We start from the raw sequence: 13,416 nt of genomic DNA on the forward strand, positions 1-13,416 counted from the left end.
ACGACGAAACTTCAGAACGGCCCAGTTAACTTAAAACTTCTTCTTTATAACACTCCTGTACGGTCAAAATTGGAATACGCAGCCTCTATTTGGGATCCTAACCACGCCTTTCTGCATAAAGCTCTCGAACTAGTTCAAAATAACGCCGTTCGTTTCATTCTGTCTAATTGTAATCGAACAGCCAGCATATCCTCAATAAAGTCCAGTTTGTTGTTACCCTCTTTGTCATTGCGCAGGAAGTTTTTTCGACTTTGCTTGTTTCAAAAAGTGTATCATCATCAGTCACTGCGAGACCAATTCTTTACATTGCCTGACTATTACTCTTCCCGTCTGGAGCATCCAAATAAAGTTGGATTAGCACGTTGCCAAACAAACACTTTTTTTTATTCATTTATCTTGCATACATCCGACAACTGGAACCACCTTCCAGCAGATATTGCAACTATACCTGATTATTTTCTTTTTCGCCAATCTTTGTCTACATTTCTGTTTGGTGAGCCAACATGAATCATTTTATTTTGTTATTTTGTCCGTAACAGATATTGCTTACTGCTTTTGCCTATGGCAGTGTGTTTTTGATATTTTAATTTCTTGCCAATTGTTTTTTTTTTTTGTCTTGTCAGTTTGTTTTATTTTTGTTTGCTTTGCCCCTCCCCTCTACAATGCTTCGGCGCTTGAGGGTATGTACAATAAATAAATAAATAAATATACAAGGAAAAACCCAATCTTCGTGGGAAGAAAATCTTAACCTGCGGTTTTACATAAAAATTCTTATTATATATGTGCATATGCAGTATTTTAGCACTTGACTCCAGCCATTGAGCCGTAATTGAGAATGGGCACCCTGTTCCGACGACCCAAACGTCTTCCACGCAGGCCGCTCGTGAGCATGGTGTGGCCGGAACCCGACAACGCAGGGTCGTCCGGCTTCCTAGAAAACCTCGCACTGAGGACCGGCCTCTATTCGGCGGCGTACGGACTCACCGCCGCCCTCGGGCTAGCCTTCACCGGCGTCGTCGTCCTGTCCGGACACCTCCTTACCAAGTATGTCCGCCTTCTTCGTTGTTGCTCGCTCAAAGCAACGAGGCTTCATTGCTCAAAAAAGCGGCGTAATAATATTTTTTTTAGAGCACAGCTCTTAGGCGCCCGTTTCCGGCTTGAGCGGCGTCACTGTCGGCGTAACCAAGGTCACGTGACCCCCAGGTCATGTGACCCCTCCCAAGGTCACCACAAGGTCACGTGACCCCCTAAGTCACGTGGCCCCCCTTCCCGAGGTCACGTGACCCCCCCTTCCCCCCAGTCACGTGACCCCCTCCCCCGAGGTCAGGTGACCCCCCGCAGCACATAATAGAATGAGGGGAGGAGGAAGAGGAGGGGTCTACCCTCCCCTCAGTACCCTTTCCTCCTCCTCCTCAAGAGCTGCGCTCCAATTCGGCGTTACAGGGAGTTGTAAACGGCTTTCACTTTTTTACTTTCAGTAATTACTATGCTCAGAATTGTTCCTCAACGTCCATAACCTATGAAACGCGCGTTAGTTCTTTTTTCTCGGAGCAAAGGCGGTCGCAGAATAAAATTTTGAAAGACGAGCGGCGTTCACTTACTTAACTTACAGCTGGGAAAAGGGGTGTATCTCGAAACAACCCATTCTTATTTTAACCCATTCGCAAAACACCCTTCTCGTTTTAACCTTTCGCGTTTTGACCCTTTCTTATTTATACCCGTCTCATTTGAACCCATTCTCATTTGAACCCTTCTTGTCTGCACCCATTCGCAAAACGCCCTTCGCGTTTCGACCCTTTCTCATCTCAACCCATTGTCATTTGAACACCGTAGTGAGGTATAGAAAGGAGGAAAAACAGTTGAAGGATGAAGGTTGAAGATGAAGCGAAGCGGCACCATCTCTTGCATAGCACATGAAACAATTTTCCTTATGCCTGCATGCCACCCCGAGTCTGTTGATGTAGCTACGTGGTCACATGGTGACGTGGTTTCAAAAGTGCTAGCACAGATTCGGTACTTCGTTTCTCTTCTGTCGCTGTATGTCGTTAAGATGTCGTGTGGAGCGGATGTATCATTGTGCTAGTCGTGTGTTATTGCTTGTAATGGCCAATTCGGGTGGTCATTTTTCCTGAAAAAAAGTTTTCTCATATCTTCGGCAAGGGCGTTCGCGTGGTTAAAGGCTGGCGGGTGCAAGCTTTTTGGTTGCACTTTTCAGGCGTGTACCGGCAATTTACCAGCAGAAGTTTTCCCCCAAGAGGTCGGGCAGCTTGTCTGCCAGACTGTATCCGGTATCGTCACATTTGAATCGGGATAGGGAACTAAACGGAACAATGCTTGCTGAGGCGGCAAATAGCGGGTTCGAGTGGCAAACGAAGCCATCGAGACAGGCACCCTTTTGTGCTCCGAGACAAGATAGCAAAAACAACGAAGAGAAAGATAATTTATGTTTCGAAGAAGGTCAACATTTTTGGAAGAATTTATCCAGCCTGAGCAAGGTATGTTTGCTCTGAGACACGGGCTGCATCATACATCACTTTATTTTACAACTCTGTAATAGCAAGTTATTACACCGCTGAAAAAAAAGTATGCATAGTGATGCAGTTTGAAACTTGAACACGCATTACAATTTCAATCCAAACGAAGTTTATTGAAATTTGACGCGCGTGCGGGCAGAACCACACTGATTTATACATCTGCCCTTTCATTGATTTATATTTTAATATTCTGTCAGCTGTACGGACTGTGGTAATGCCAATATTTTGAAAAGTTTTTGTGAAGCCGCTTCTGTTTACACACATCTCAAAGAGTCGTAATTTATGTTGTTGGCGTATGCAGCGTGCTCATGGTACCATAGAATGATCGAAGAAGTTAACAGAGCTCACTCGCAACCCAGTCAAATAAAAACGCCAGTTCATTGTGCTTTGCATTCGGGTGGAGAGGGTCACGTGATGCGCCGCTGGCGCGTTTTTGGTCGCCGGTGCCACAGGCGAGGGCTCGAAGGCAATTACCGTATTTACTCGCAGAATGAACGCACTTTTTTTCCCTAAAAATCGATGCAAAGTTAGGGGGGGGGGGGGGGGGCGTTCATTACGCGAAGTAAAATTTTTGCGTCGTTTACTCGCATAATGAAGGGACCTTTTATCCTGAAAAATCGAAGTAACTTCTTATCTCTCTGCGCGCGACCCGACCCCGTAACCAAACTAAGCTGTGAAAAAAAAAATCCTTTGTTTTCTTTTTCTTAGTTCCTTGGGGTTTTTTTTTTCTTTTTTTTTTTTTTGCCGCCTTTCGCAAGCTGTTTTGTTTGCTTAGGCGAGGGCTCTCCGCTTAGCTTTCTTATCTCCTTGCGCGCGACGCACGACCCTCCATAACCAAACTGCGCTGTGCAAAAAAAAAGAAGAAAAACAGCTCCTCTATTTCTTGTTTTTTTTTTTTCTCAGTTCCGTGGGTTGTTTTTTGCCGCCTTTCGCAAGCTGTTTCGTTTGCTTAGAGGGCTTCTCCGCTCCTCTTTGTTACCTCTTCGCGCGCGGCGCGCGACCAAACTGCCCTAAGAAAAAAAAAAATAAATAAATAAATAAAAAGAAGAAAAGAAAAAGCTTCTCTTTGTTTTTGTTTGTTCTTAGTTCCGTGGGTTTCTTTTCTTTCTTTTTGCCGCCTTTCGCAAGCTGTTTCGTCCGCTTAGAGCGCTTCTCTTTCTTACCTGCTTGCGAGCAGCGGCGCGCGAACCCAAAGTCCAGACTGCGCTGTGCAAAAAAAAAAAAAGCTCCTCTCGCATTTTTTTTTCGTTGGATCTTTGCGCATTTTTTTAACGCCTTTTGCAAGGCGTTTTTTTCGACTACGCTCGCTGCCCATGCCTTCGCGACCTCGCTGCACCAGGATAGAAAAGTGCGTTCATTTCGCGCGCGTGGGAGGAGGGGGTCAAAATTTTGACGTCCGAGTTGGGGGTGCGTTTATTACGCGAGTGAAAAAAAAAAAAAAAAGTCGAAATCTTGAGAGCCGACTTGGGGGGTGCGTTCATTACGCGAGTGTGTTCATTGTGCGAGTAAATACGGTAATTACCCGAATTCGTCATAAATACCGCAGAAAGATTGCGAGATCATGATGTTGGATTAATTTGGGTTCGAAATGAGAGAGGTTAAAATGAGAAAAGTCTTTCTGACAATGGTCAAAACCAGAAAGCATGTTTTGAGAAAATTTGAAATGAGAAAGGTTAAAATAAGAAAAGTCGTTTTGAGAAGGGTCGAAACCCGAAAGTTTGTTTTGAGAACGGTTTAAATGAGAAAGGGAGAAACGCGAAAGTTGTTTTGCGCTGGGTTGAAATGAGAAGGTAAAAACGAGAAGGTAGAAATGCGAACGGGTTCAAATGAGAACCACCCGGGAAAAGCGGCCATGTGGTCTGGAGCCGACTGCATGCCACCAGCGTTCATCATTGGCGTTTCAATATTCACACCAACGAATCGAACAAGAAATATAACCCTCGTGCCAAATTTGTGCAATTAAGGTCTCTAACTTACAAGAATAAATATGTATAAGTTGCGCCGTCGTAAAAATCGCACTGGTGGAAAATTCAAAAGAAAAAAAAAAAGCAACTCGTACGCCGGAAGATATGGTACTACTACCATATTCTCCATCCGATATGCCCCCTTCCAACCCACTGGGAGTTTCAAAGACGGAAAAGGGTGCCTTGTCCATACCACCTAGAAGAAAAGGCATGCAACATTTCCCCAGAGTTTCATCACTAGCGGATCCATGCAGCGCTGCCTAGTTTGCATCAGCGTCGCCGCCAGCATGTCTCGAAGCGTCTCGCAACGAGCGCGACGCTAGATTGCGGCATAGCCGAGATGGTCTACCGCTTTCTCTCGTTGATCTTCGGCGCGTTTGCCACTTGGGGCAGGGCGGGAATCCGCTAACGATTACGTCACATGCAGCCATTGTCTTCCAGATGATATTGTTTAAGTTGACAACGGCGGTCGCCAACGCACTCCGACAAGCCCCGAGAAAGTCGCGCCATCCGGTCCCCCCCGCGTACCCACAGTTTCTCCACACTGACGCATCACGTTCCGCGTTACCGCTGTCTTTGCCACGCCAGTAGTATGGCAGAGGGGCGACTTTTTGCTTCCCTTTCAGAGTCGAGACAATCAACAGGTACCAGACAAAGCCGTTGCCGGCTCCCAAGGATATGTCCTGGTCGAAGAGCACCCTGTCCGTCGTGTTAGTCCTGTTTGTCGTGGCCATCCTGACTGCCACCGCCGTTTCTTTGGTCCTCGGCTACCTCATCTACGGATTCAAGGTACCTCATGTCGGCGAGGGTTCTAATTTGTGGTGCAAGTATGCATCATGTGGTTAATCATGTGTAACGAGTAAGGTGCTGTTAAGTCAAGCTGAGGATTGCAAAGGCTGGTTATGCACTTGCAACTGTTTACGACCGAGTGCGTCACCTCTTGTGATATCTTGCAATGAGAAAACATTGGCAAATCGGCGCCGTGGCCTTGGAACTGCATTTCACTGGAGAGAAGGTTTCGCTGTTCTAATTGCAGTTCCTTCGCGTGAGAAACCTTTGCATTCGTCATGCGAAGGTTTTGCACGAGAAATGGTCGTTCATAACGTCGTCAGAAGTTTTTCAAGCCAAGAAATCACAAGTTACTCAATGGATGGCACCAGTGTTTTCTCTTGTCATAGAAGATTGGGAGAGGTCCTAACGCGCTCGCTCGTAAGCTGTCGAGCATGTAAAGGAGCCTTAGGGTGTGGCGGTGCATTAAAAAGAGGAGCGAGCTCAAACTGTTCTAATTGCGACATCTGCTGTCATCTGCTATATGAACATGTTTTCTTTAGGAGTGAGTGGTGAGCACCAGCATCACTGCCTAGCAGGCGTTGGCAGTAACTAAGAGAGCCTGTGCCAGGCGTGTGAACCTGTTGTATGTAGCAACATGCCGCTAAATCACGTTCACGACAAAGGCCTTTTTTTTTTCCATTGTTTAAAATCATTGTTTTGTGCCTGTTCACAGTATGGCATAAACCCCGACGTAATACAACCTCATTTTCAGCCAAGTGCATGTCCCATGAGGCCCTTGCATATTTGAGGGGGAAGTAACGATCTGATGAGTTTCTTCCCTAGGATTTTTCTAGAGTATTTTTACATGAAGACACTAGAATGATGACCCCCTTAGTTTTATGAAGTAACTACTGTAAGTATTGCAGATGTTTTCACTAGAGATTATACATTGCTCCCATAAGCATTACGGAATTTTCACATTGCTCCTATAAGCATTACAAATGTTTTCATTGTAGATCAGTATTCATTGCTAAAGTAAGAATTGAGCATGTTTTTGTTGTGGGTTGTTATTACTTAAATGCGGTAAAAATTATAGGTGCATTTGCCATAGTTCTGTGTTAGGCTAAAGAACCTTGGTTCTGTGTCCCAGGTGGCCTTGTTGTGCGGCCAACAGAGAATGCTGGAAGACCGTAGGGGCAAGAGTGGCCCGACGTCGGGCTGGAGGCTGCACGTGACCATTTTAATGCTGTGGGCTTGCGTGATGCTAGTGGCCATGCCCTCCTTCCTAGTCTGGGCGAGGGGCCTGGGCTTCTTCCTGCGGCTAGCGGACGACCCACACCTCGCCTACACTGCAGCCATCTTGGCTGCGTCGGGAGTCGTCTGGCAGGCTGGTGTTCCATTAACACACAGGTCGGTTCCTGGCCTGTGGTTAACTTGGGCCTGTGGGATGTGGTTAAGATGGGTGTAAGGAGTGTGGGATATGTCCTTAAGATGGGTATAAGGAGTGGTTAACGTGGGTATAATGAGTGTGGGATGTGGTTAACATCAGTTTAAGGAGGGTGGGACTTGGTTAACATGAGTATAGGAGCGTAAGGTGTGATTAACATGGGTATAAGGAGTGTAAGGTATGGTTAACATGGATATAAGCAGTGGTTAACATGAGTATAAGGAGTATGGAATGTGGTTAACATGGGTATAAGGAGTGTCGGGATGGGTATAAAGAGCGTGGGGTATGGTTAAGGTGAACCTAGGGAGTGTAGGGTGTGGTTAAGTTGAGTATAGGAAGTATGGCAATTATGTCACAAGATCCGACGTCGCACCTTCAGTGTTGTTGGTAGAGCATCTCGGACCAAATATGAAACTTCAAGGACTTAGTGAAAAAGATATATTATTGTGACTTAATTTGTGCAGTTGAGTCTGTCAAAGCGAAACTGAAGCCAGTTCTGTATTCGAAAAAAAACAACACTTAAATGTCATTTGGTCTTCAGGATAACGAATATTTATATTCTATCCAAGACTGTTGCCCCAAACGGCGCAGCAGTGCTTTCAATGTAGCACCAAAGCTCCCCTTTAACCGCATCATCCCAACGTTCACTTCTCGTGCAGGTTCTACTACAAAGCCACGCACTGCTGCATTTACGGCATGGCAATACTCACCGTGCTCTACAGCACAGTGACTCTCTACAGGATTGCCTACGCCGCGTCGGCCGCCCATGCTGCGCTTGCGCTGCAGCAAGCGCTAGGTAGGGACTCTAGCGTCAAGACTGTCTGACCCCCGACAGAGTCATCGTTCGACGACCAGAGCTGCTGCGGCTGATCTCCGCTTACGGCCGCGTTGTCGACGTAGCCTGCGGCGCTCTGGGCAGCTTGGAGCGTGCTGCGGGGAAGTTGACAACGATGACGTGCCTCGCAACAGAAAGAACGGCGTCCCCTGCTTAAAGCGTATTTGCTTCCTTGTGTCGGGCGAACAAAGAGGTACAAAGAGCTTTGCACAGGAAACTTAAACTCCCAAAAAGCTTTCTCTTTTGTTAAAGGTGCACTAAAGCGGTTTCCGGGATTGTCTGCTTATACATAGTTTGCAAGTGTCGCCATTGCTGGGTACTAACTAGGGATGCCGCGAACCACCCTAGGTTCGAATTCGAAAGGTTTCAATATTTTCGAACCAAACTGATGTTCGATTTCGAAAAGTTTCGATATTTTCGGCCGTAGGGAGGTTCGAATTCGAAAAGTTTGCAACTTTCCAAAATCGTGGAGTTTCGAATTCGAAAAGTTCGAAGCTTTCACGGTTTCTAAAAGTTCGGGTTCGATTATTTTGAATATTTGTTTACTTGAGGTTCGATAAATTCGAAAATTTCGAACTTCCCTAATTTGAAATTTGAGAGATTCGAATTTCTTTGGATCTAAAATTCAAACGTTTCGAATTGTTAAAGACATAAAGTTTGATAAATTCGAAGATTTAGAATTTCTTTCTACATAAAGCTTACAAAGTTTGAAAGTTTCGATTCTCTTTTAAAGCTAAATTAAAAAAAAAAAAAAAAACTTTTAAGGTTTTCGATTTTTTTGAAGTTCAAGTGCGCAAAGTTCGAAGTCCGGTTTTCATGTTCCGCCACAGTTTCAGTTTCAAATAACGTTTTCACGCCTCACTGGTTTTCACAAAATCAGGTTTAGAAAAGTTTGGGTGTGATATTTAGACTGCGCGAAGTTGGTTGGGCAATTAAATGACACGACGAGTGCCCCGGATGTGCTGGAATATTTGCCAGTGCAGTGACGTGAAAGAATAGATCATTAATTGTGACCGCCAGCCCGGGGTGGTCATTAGTGTGCATTACGAAGTAGTGATCCTACGAACGCACTGTTTAACGATACTCACCCAGTTCGAAACGGCCAGGGGCAGGCAGGTGGTTGAGGTTCAGAAAAACCTTGAAGTGATCTGGCAAACTGCCGCCCTACCCCTTTGCACGCTGGTAGTAATCCGATCGAACGCCGCCCGAATGACGCTGGCATATAGTAAGTATAGTTTGTACATGATGCAAAATCCTGACTGGGAATGAAATTTGAAAGAAAAAGTGTAAGAAGACAAAAAAAAAGGGGACAGGACAACGTCTCAAACTCAACTCAGCTGAAAACTCAGCTCAGGACAACGTACCAAACTCAACTCGGCTGAGTTTGAGACGTTGTCCTGTCCCCTTTTTTTTCTTTCTTCTTACACTATTTCTTGCGAATTTCATTCCCAATCTTGGGATTTTGCGTCATGATCAACAGACACCAGCTCGCCTGCAGCTTGATAATTTTTTTGTTTGTAATTGCTTTGGAGGTTTATTTTCTGGGGCGGAAGAAACGCCGAGTAAAAAGCAGAGAAGCTGACGCAACTTGAGGTCGAGGAGCGTTCTACCATACCAGTGGCGTCGGAAGAGGAAAAACGGGGGGGGGGGGGGGGGGGGGGGAGGGAGAGGAGGGGAGGAGGGGGGAGGGGAAGGGGGGGGAGCTCCAGTCTCTCCCCCCCCCCTCCCAGATATTTCGGATTGTTAAAGAAAACAATACGGGGAAAGAGGGCATGGTCGAGCTTATTTTAATCTGAAATTATTTCTGCATATGTATAGCTACTGTCGCTCTTCACTGCATAAAAGATTGCGTAGATCAGGGGTTCTCAAACTGGGTTCCGGAGAACACAGGGGTTCCACGAGCTGGTCTCATGGGTTCCGCGAACACCCAAATTGCAACCCCACCCCCATGTCGCAGGCTGCGCCGCAGGACCGTGCAAAGCACCTTCATCTCACTTTGTACTGACATTGCGATTGATATGGTGAGGATATATGGGAAGCAACACAAGCAAAATTGCCTACAATTGTGCATCTGTTGCTTCTCGGTTGGCAGATATGGAAGGGAGGGGGGGGGGGGGCGCCAGTTTTTGAGGCTTCCTGGGGTTCCGTGAGGCCAAAAAGTTTGAGAACCCCTGGCGTAGATGGTCATTATCAAGGCCACTTCTCACATGCAGCGAAGCGCTGATGTAACGCTACTCACGTGCCGTCAGGTACTTATCGTATGCCATGAGCAACAGTTTTGACGGTGCGATACAAAGCTGGGGAACGCTCCCGTCAGCACGTGCTTAGCACGAGGTCAGCGCTATGCTTGTTGCGCTCCACTGCATGTGTGAACAGGCTTTTAGAAACTCGTTGTCAGGAGGAACTACTCGTCACATGCTCGGTGGCTCGAAAGTTCAAAGCTATGTCTTTTCGACCTAAAGAACTGCGGCATTGGTAAAAAACAATCAATAAATAAACATAACAATAAACGAAAAAATAAAAAGCTGGAGAAGAAAAAACTATTAAGAACCCGCCGGAAGTGTTGTATTCTTGCATATTAAGAGGCCCAGAACTATGAAACAAGTTTCTCCTACCAAAATGTGTACAGGCCAAAAGAAACACGTCCCAAAAACGTAAAATGAGAAAAAAAATATTTTTTTTTTATGACGTGCTGAACTTGAACAATTTTAGAAATCTTCCCCCATGAGTTAATTTATTCCTCAATGTGAAAAAAAACAATAAACACATTATTTTGTATTCTGCAGATGAAAATGATATGTACTGTCTCTGGTGTTAATTTGAATGCAATACCCCAAACAATGTAGGCGAAAAAAATTACAGAGTTTAGGGCATAATTGTCCGTAAGTACATGCTTCGATATTTATTTGAAACTCGTCTTGAACAACAATAATCATATCTTAAGACGACACTCACCTAGGCTATACATAGATAATTCTTAAAAAGTTTAACGTCTCTACCATAAATAGCTTCGGCTATAGCGCGTTTCAAATATGGCACAAACGACAATTGTCAAAAATTCGTCGTCTTCCTCGCTCCTTCGGGGGCCTATTTTTCTAAAACCAAGCATGCCAGGTGATTGAAATAAACGGCATTGTCTTTCGCAAGGAATGCGACGCCCCATGTAAAATTGAGAAAAAAAAAAAAAATATGAATGTACCTCGCTGCTTGAATCCAAATGAAACCGCCCGCCGGTCTTTTGCAGTTCGACGAACTTCGAACTTTTACCCTAAATGTTCGAAGTTCGTCAAACTTGTGACTTTTTAGGAATCGAGAGTTCGACAATTTTCGAATTCTTTAAATTAACAAGTTTCAAAGTTCGAAAATTATCAAATTTCTTAGCGTAGGAAGTTCGAAAAGCTTAAAACTTTTTAGTGCAAGAAGTTTGAAAGTTCGAAAATCATTGAATCTTTTAGTCTATCAAGTTCGACAAGCCTCGAATTTTGCAGCGTAATAAGTTCGAAAATTCGACTTCCGCCAAATTTCTCAATATGGAAAGTTCGAAAATTCGAAATCTTTCGAACCGCATGATTCGATCATCGAAACTTTGATTTGAAAAAAGTTTGCGGCATCCCTAGTACTAACGGTTATTTCTACTTACTGGATTCTTTAAACCGCAACTTGTGCGGCGTGAAACTTTCGCGGCGAACCAAATGCTTGCAGCGCTTAAAATCCTGGCATGGCCGCAAATGACGTTGCATGCAATCTATGTATGGTCCAATCTACAGCCCTTATAAGTAAAAAAAACTCAGAGGTTTCATTTCATTACCTCAAAGCAGACCGAGACCGAAAAATATAATGTTTCAGTTACAGTTACCGTCTCCTGTTGATATCAGTTTCGTTTAGCTTTTAAATACGGTTCTAATTTTTATGGTTTCGGTTACCGGTTTTGTGCGCCTATGAACCATTTTCTTTTCTCGGTTTCTCCAATAATTTGTTTTATTGAAATTCCAGACAGCCATTTTATAATAAATGGTTTAAAGTAGTCCCAGATATCCAACAACGGAACATTCACAATAACGAAATCTTAAAAACGTCTTAGTACTTCTAATTGGTCAAAAGTTGCACACGTTTCTAGCTCTAACACTTGTATGCAACATCTGTTTGCGTTATATAGTTTGGTACCCAAGCATACATGTCACCCTCGCTACTTGGAGATCATCACATTCCATATAATAAAAAGTAAAAAATAATAATAAAGTAGACAATCTAGTGGAACCACTTTGGTGCAAGGGCCTGGAAAAGTATGTATGAAACTAAATTAAAAAATTATTGAGGTCTGACATCACAAGAAATTTTGATGTCAGACTTGTTTTGAGTGAAGATTAATTCCAAAATGTGCTTCTATTCTGGCACATGCACCCAAAATAAAAACATATTTCTTAAAAAAAAAAAAAGAATTGTGCAATATTTGTGTTGCTTGACTTCACTTGGTTTTAATCCAACGTAAGTATTGCACTAAAAATTTTTTCTTGGGGGACGGGGAGTTATTTTGTGACATGCTATGTGTCCTATATGCTACAGTCTTGACACAATAAGCTTTTTGGGAGTTCAATGTCCCTCATAAGGGTGCCCCTTCCCATCTTGCAGTTTCACAGAAAACAGATGAAAGCCTAAAAAATGAGCAATAAATTATATGAAACATCTGTGGAAGCGGATTCTGTCGCGACATTTGTGTTGTGCAGTAATCTGAAAGCATGCGACGCATGCTTTCAGATGCTGTGCTTTTTAACGCCTCGTGCGACAAGTGCAGTCGCGGCCACTTTTTCTGCATTGACAAACGTTGCACATCACAAGTCTGATGTCCGCGAGGCATTTCGAATTCTACTCTAGATGGTGCAGGGAGTCAACCTTGTAAGCATCGAAGAACGATCATTGTCCATTTTTTAAAAGTGTGTTTCAAAATTAGAGTGTGCCGGTCTGTGCGCTGCTTCAGTCAGAACTTGCGTCGCAAGCGCCGGTTGTTTGGGACAAAAGAGAAGTGTTTTTCTCATCGCAAAAATAAACTACTCGTCGCTTAACACTCAGGTCTCGGCCAAAATATAGCACCAGTGGCCAGGACCAGGTGCCAGTTTCAAAAGTAAACGATATCGTTAAACTAAACAAGGGTTTGTTGGCCGAAAAATCATGAAAAATTTACAAAGATTGCCTGCAAATTTTATATTGGACAACCGTAAATTCCGAAACTTTGGCATTTGGTCCAGACCGCCGGCACTGCACTTTGAGCAAAGACCGAGGATTCGGCGATGCATATTTTAGTTTCGCAGAAAGAGAAACACGGATCTTTTTTCTCGCAAATACCCTGCCATTCCCGCATGTACTAGTCCATAAGCTACGGTGCCAGAACTTGAAGGCATTGCATGCTGCATTATGCTTCTCCTAGGTATGAAAGTCCAGGACTGTATTTCAGCAAGTTCTCTACCCAAGTATGAAATGTAGCTTTGTGGTACGAAAATAGACGCGCTTTTTGATGCAATGCCCTCAGACGCTCACATGCTCAATGCACTTGGATTTCACAAAACTAACTCTTTCCTACGCAGAACATACTCGTCGTCTCTTCCAACAGTAGATTGAATTTTAGCCTGGCAGAGCATGGCACGTATGCCGTACTAATGGCAGCCTTCTGCTAACCGGCGATAGGTCGAAGATAGCTCCTAAGTGAGGGATACGAGGCCTGTACATTTGAGGTGCCGGTACAATGCGACGCACAAAATAGATACAAGCTCTGCGTCTGCGTTTATTTTGGACTGGTGTCCGATCCATGTCGTGGTCCAAAGCTGGCTTTGGACTCCCTTGATGTCGGCAACTTCATCGAGGCATTTATGG

General features: G+C 44.4%; 1 protein-coding gene across 1 annotated transcript in view; it reads left to right on the plus strand.

Annotated features, from left to right (window-relative positions):
* The window catches only part of LOC8033123 (GPI inositol-deacylase), a 50,234-nt gene extending 41,926 nt beyond the window's left edge, over positions 1-8,308 (plus strand). Inside the window, exons 19-22 of the mRNA XM_029990037.4 lie at positions 877-1,044; positions 5,125-5,287; positions 6,420-6,679; positions 7,376-8,308. Coding sequence (XP_029845897.2) covers positions 877-1,044; positions 5,125-5,287; positions 6,420-6,679; positions 7,376-7,541 — 757 coding nt within the window. The 3' untranslated portion in view covers positions 7,542-8,308. The remainder of the gene's footprint in view (positions 1-876; positions 1,045-5,124; positions 5,288-6,419; positions 6,680-7,375) is intronic.
* The last annotated feature ends 5,108 nt before the right edge of the window (positions 8,309-13,416 follow it).

Source organism: Ixodes scapularis, unplaced genomic scaffold (assembly GCF_016920785.2).
Source record: "Ixodes scapularis isolate PalLabHiFi unplaced genomic scaffold, ASM1692078v2 PGA_scaffold6__148_contigs__length_123643588, whole genome shotgun sequence".
Classification (NCBI taxonomy): Eukaryota; Metazoa; Arthropoda; class Arachnida; order Ixodida; family Ixodidae; genus Ixodes; species Ixodes scapularis.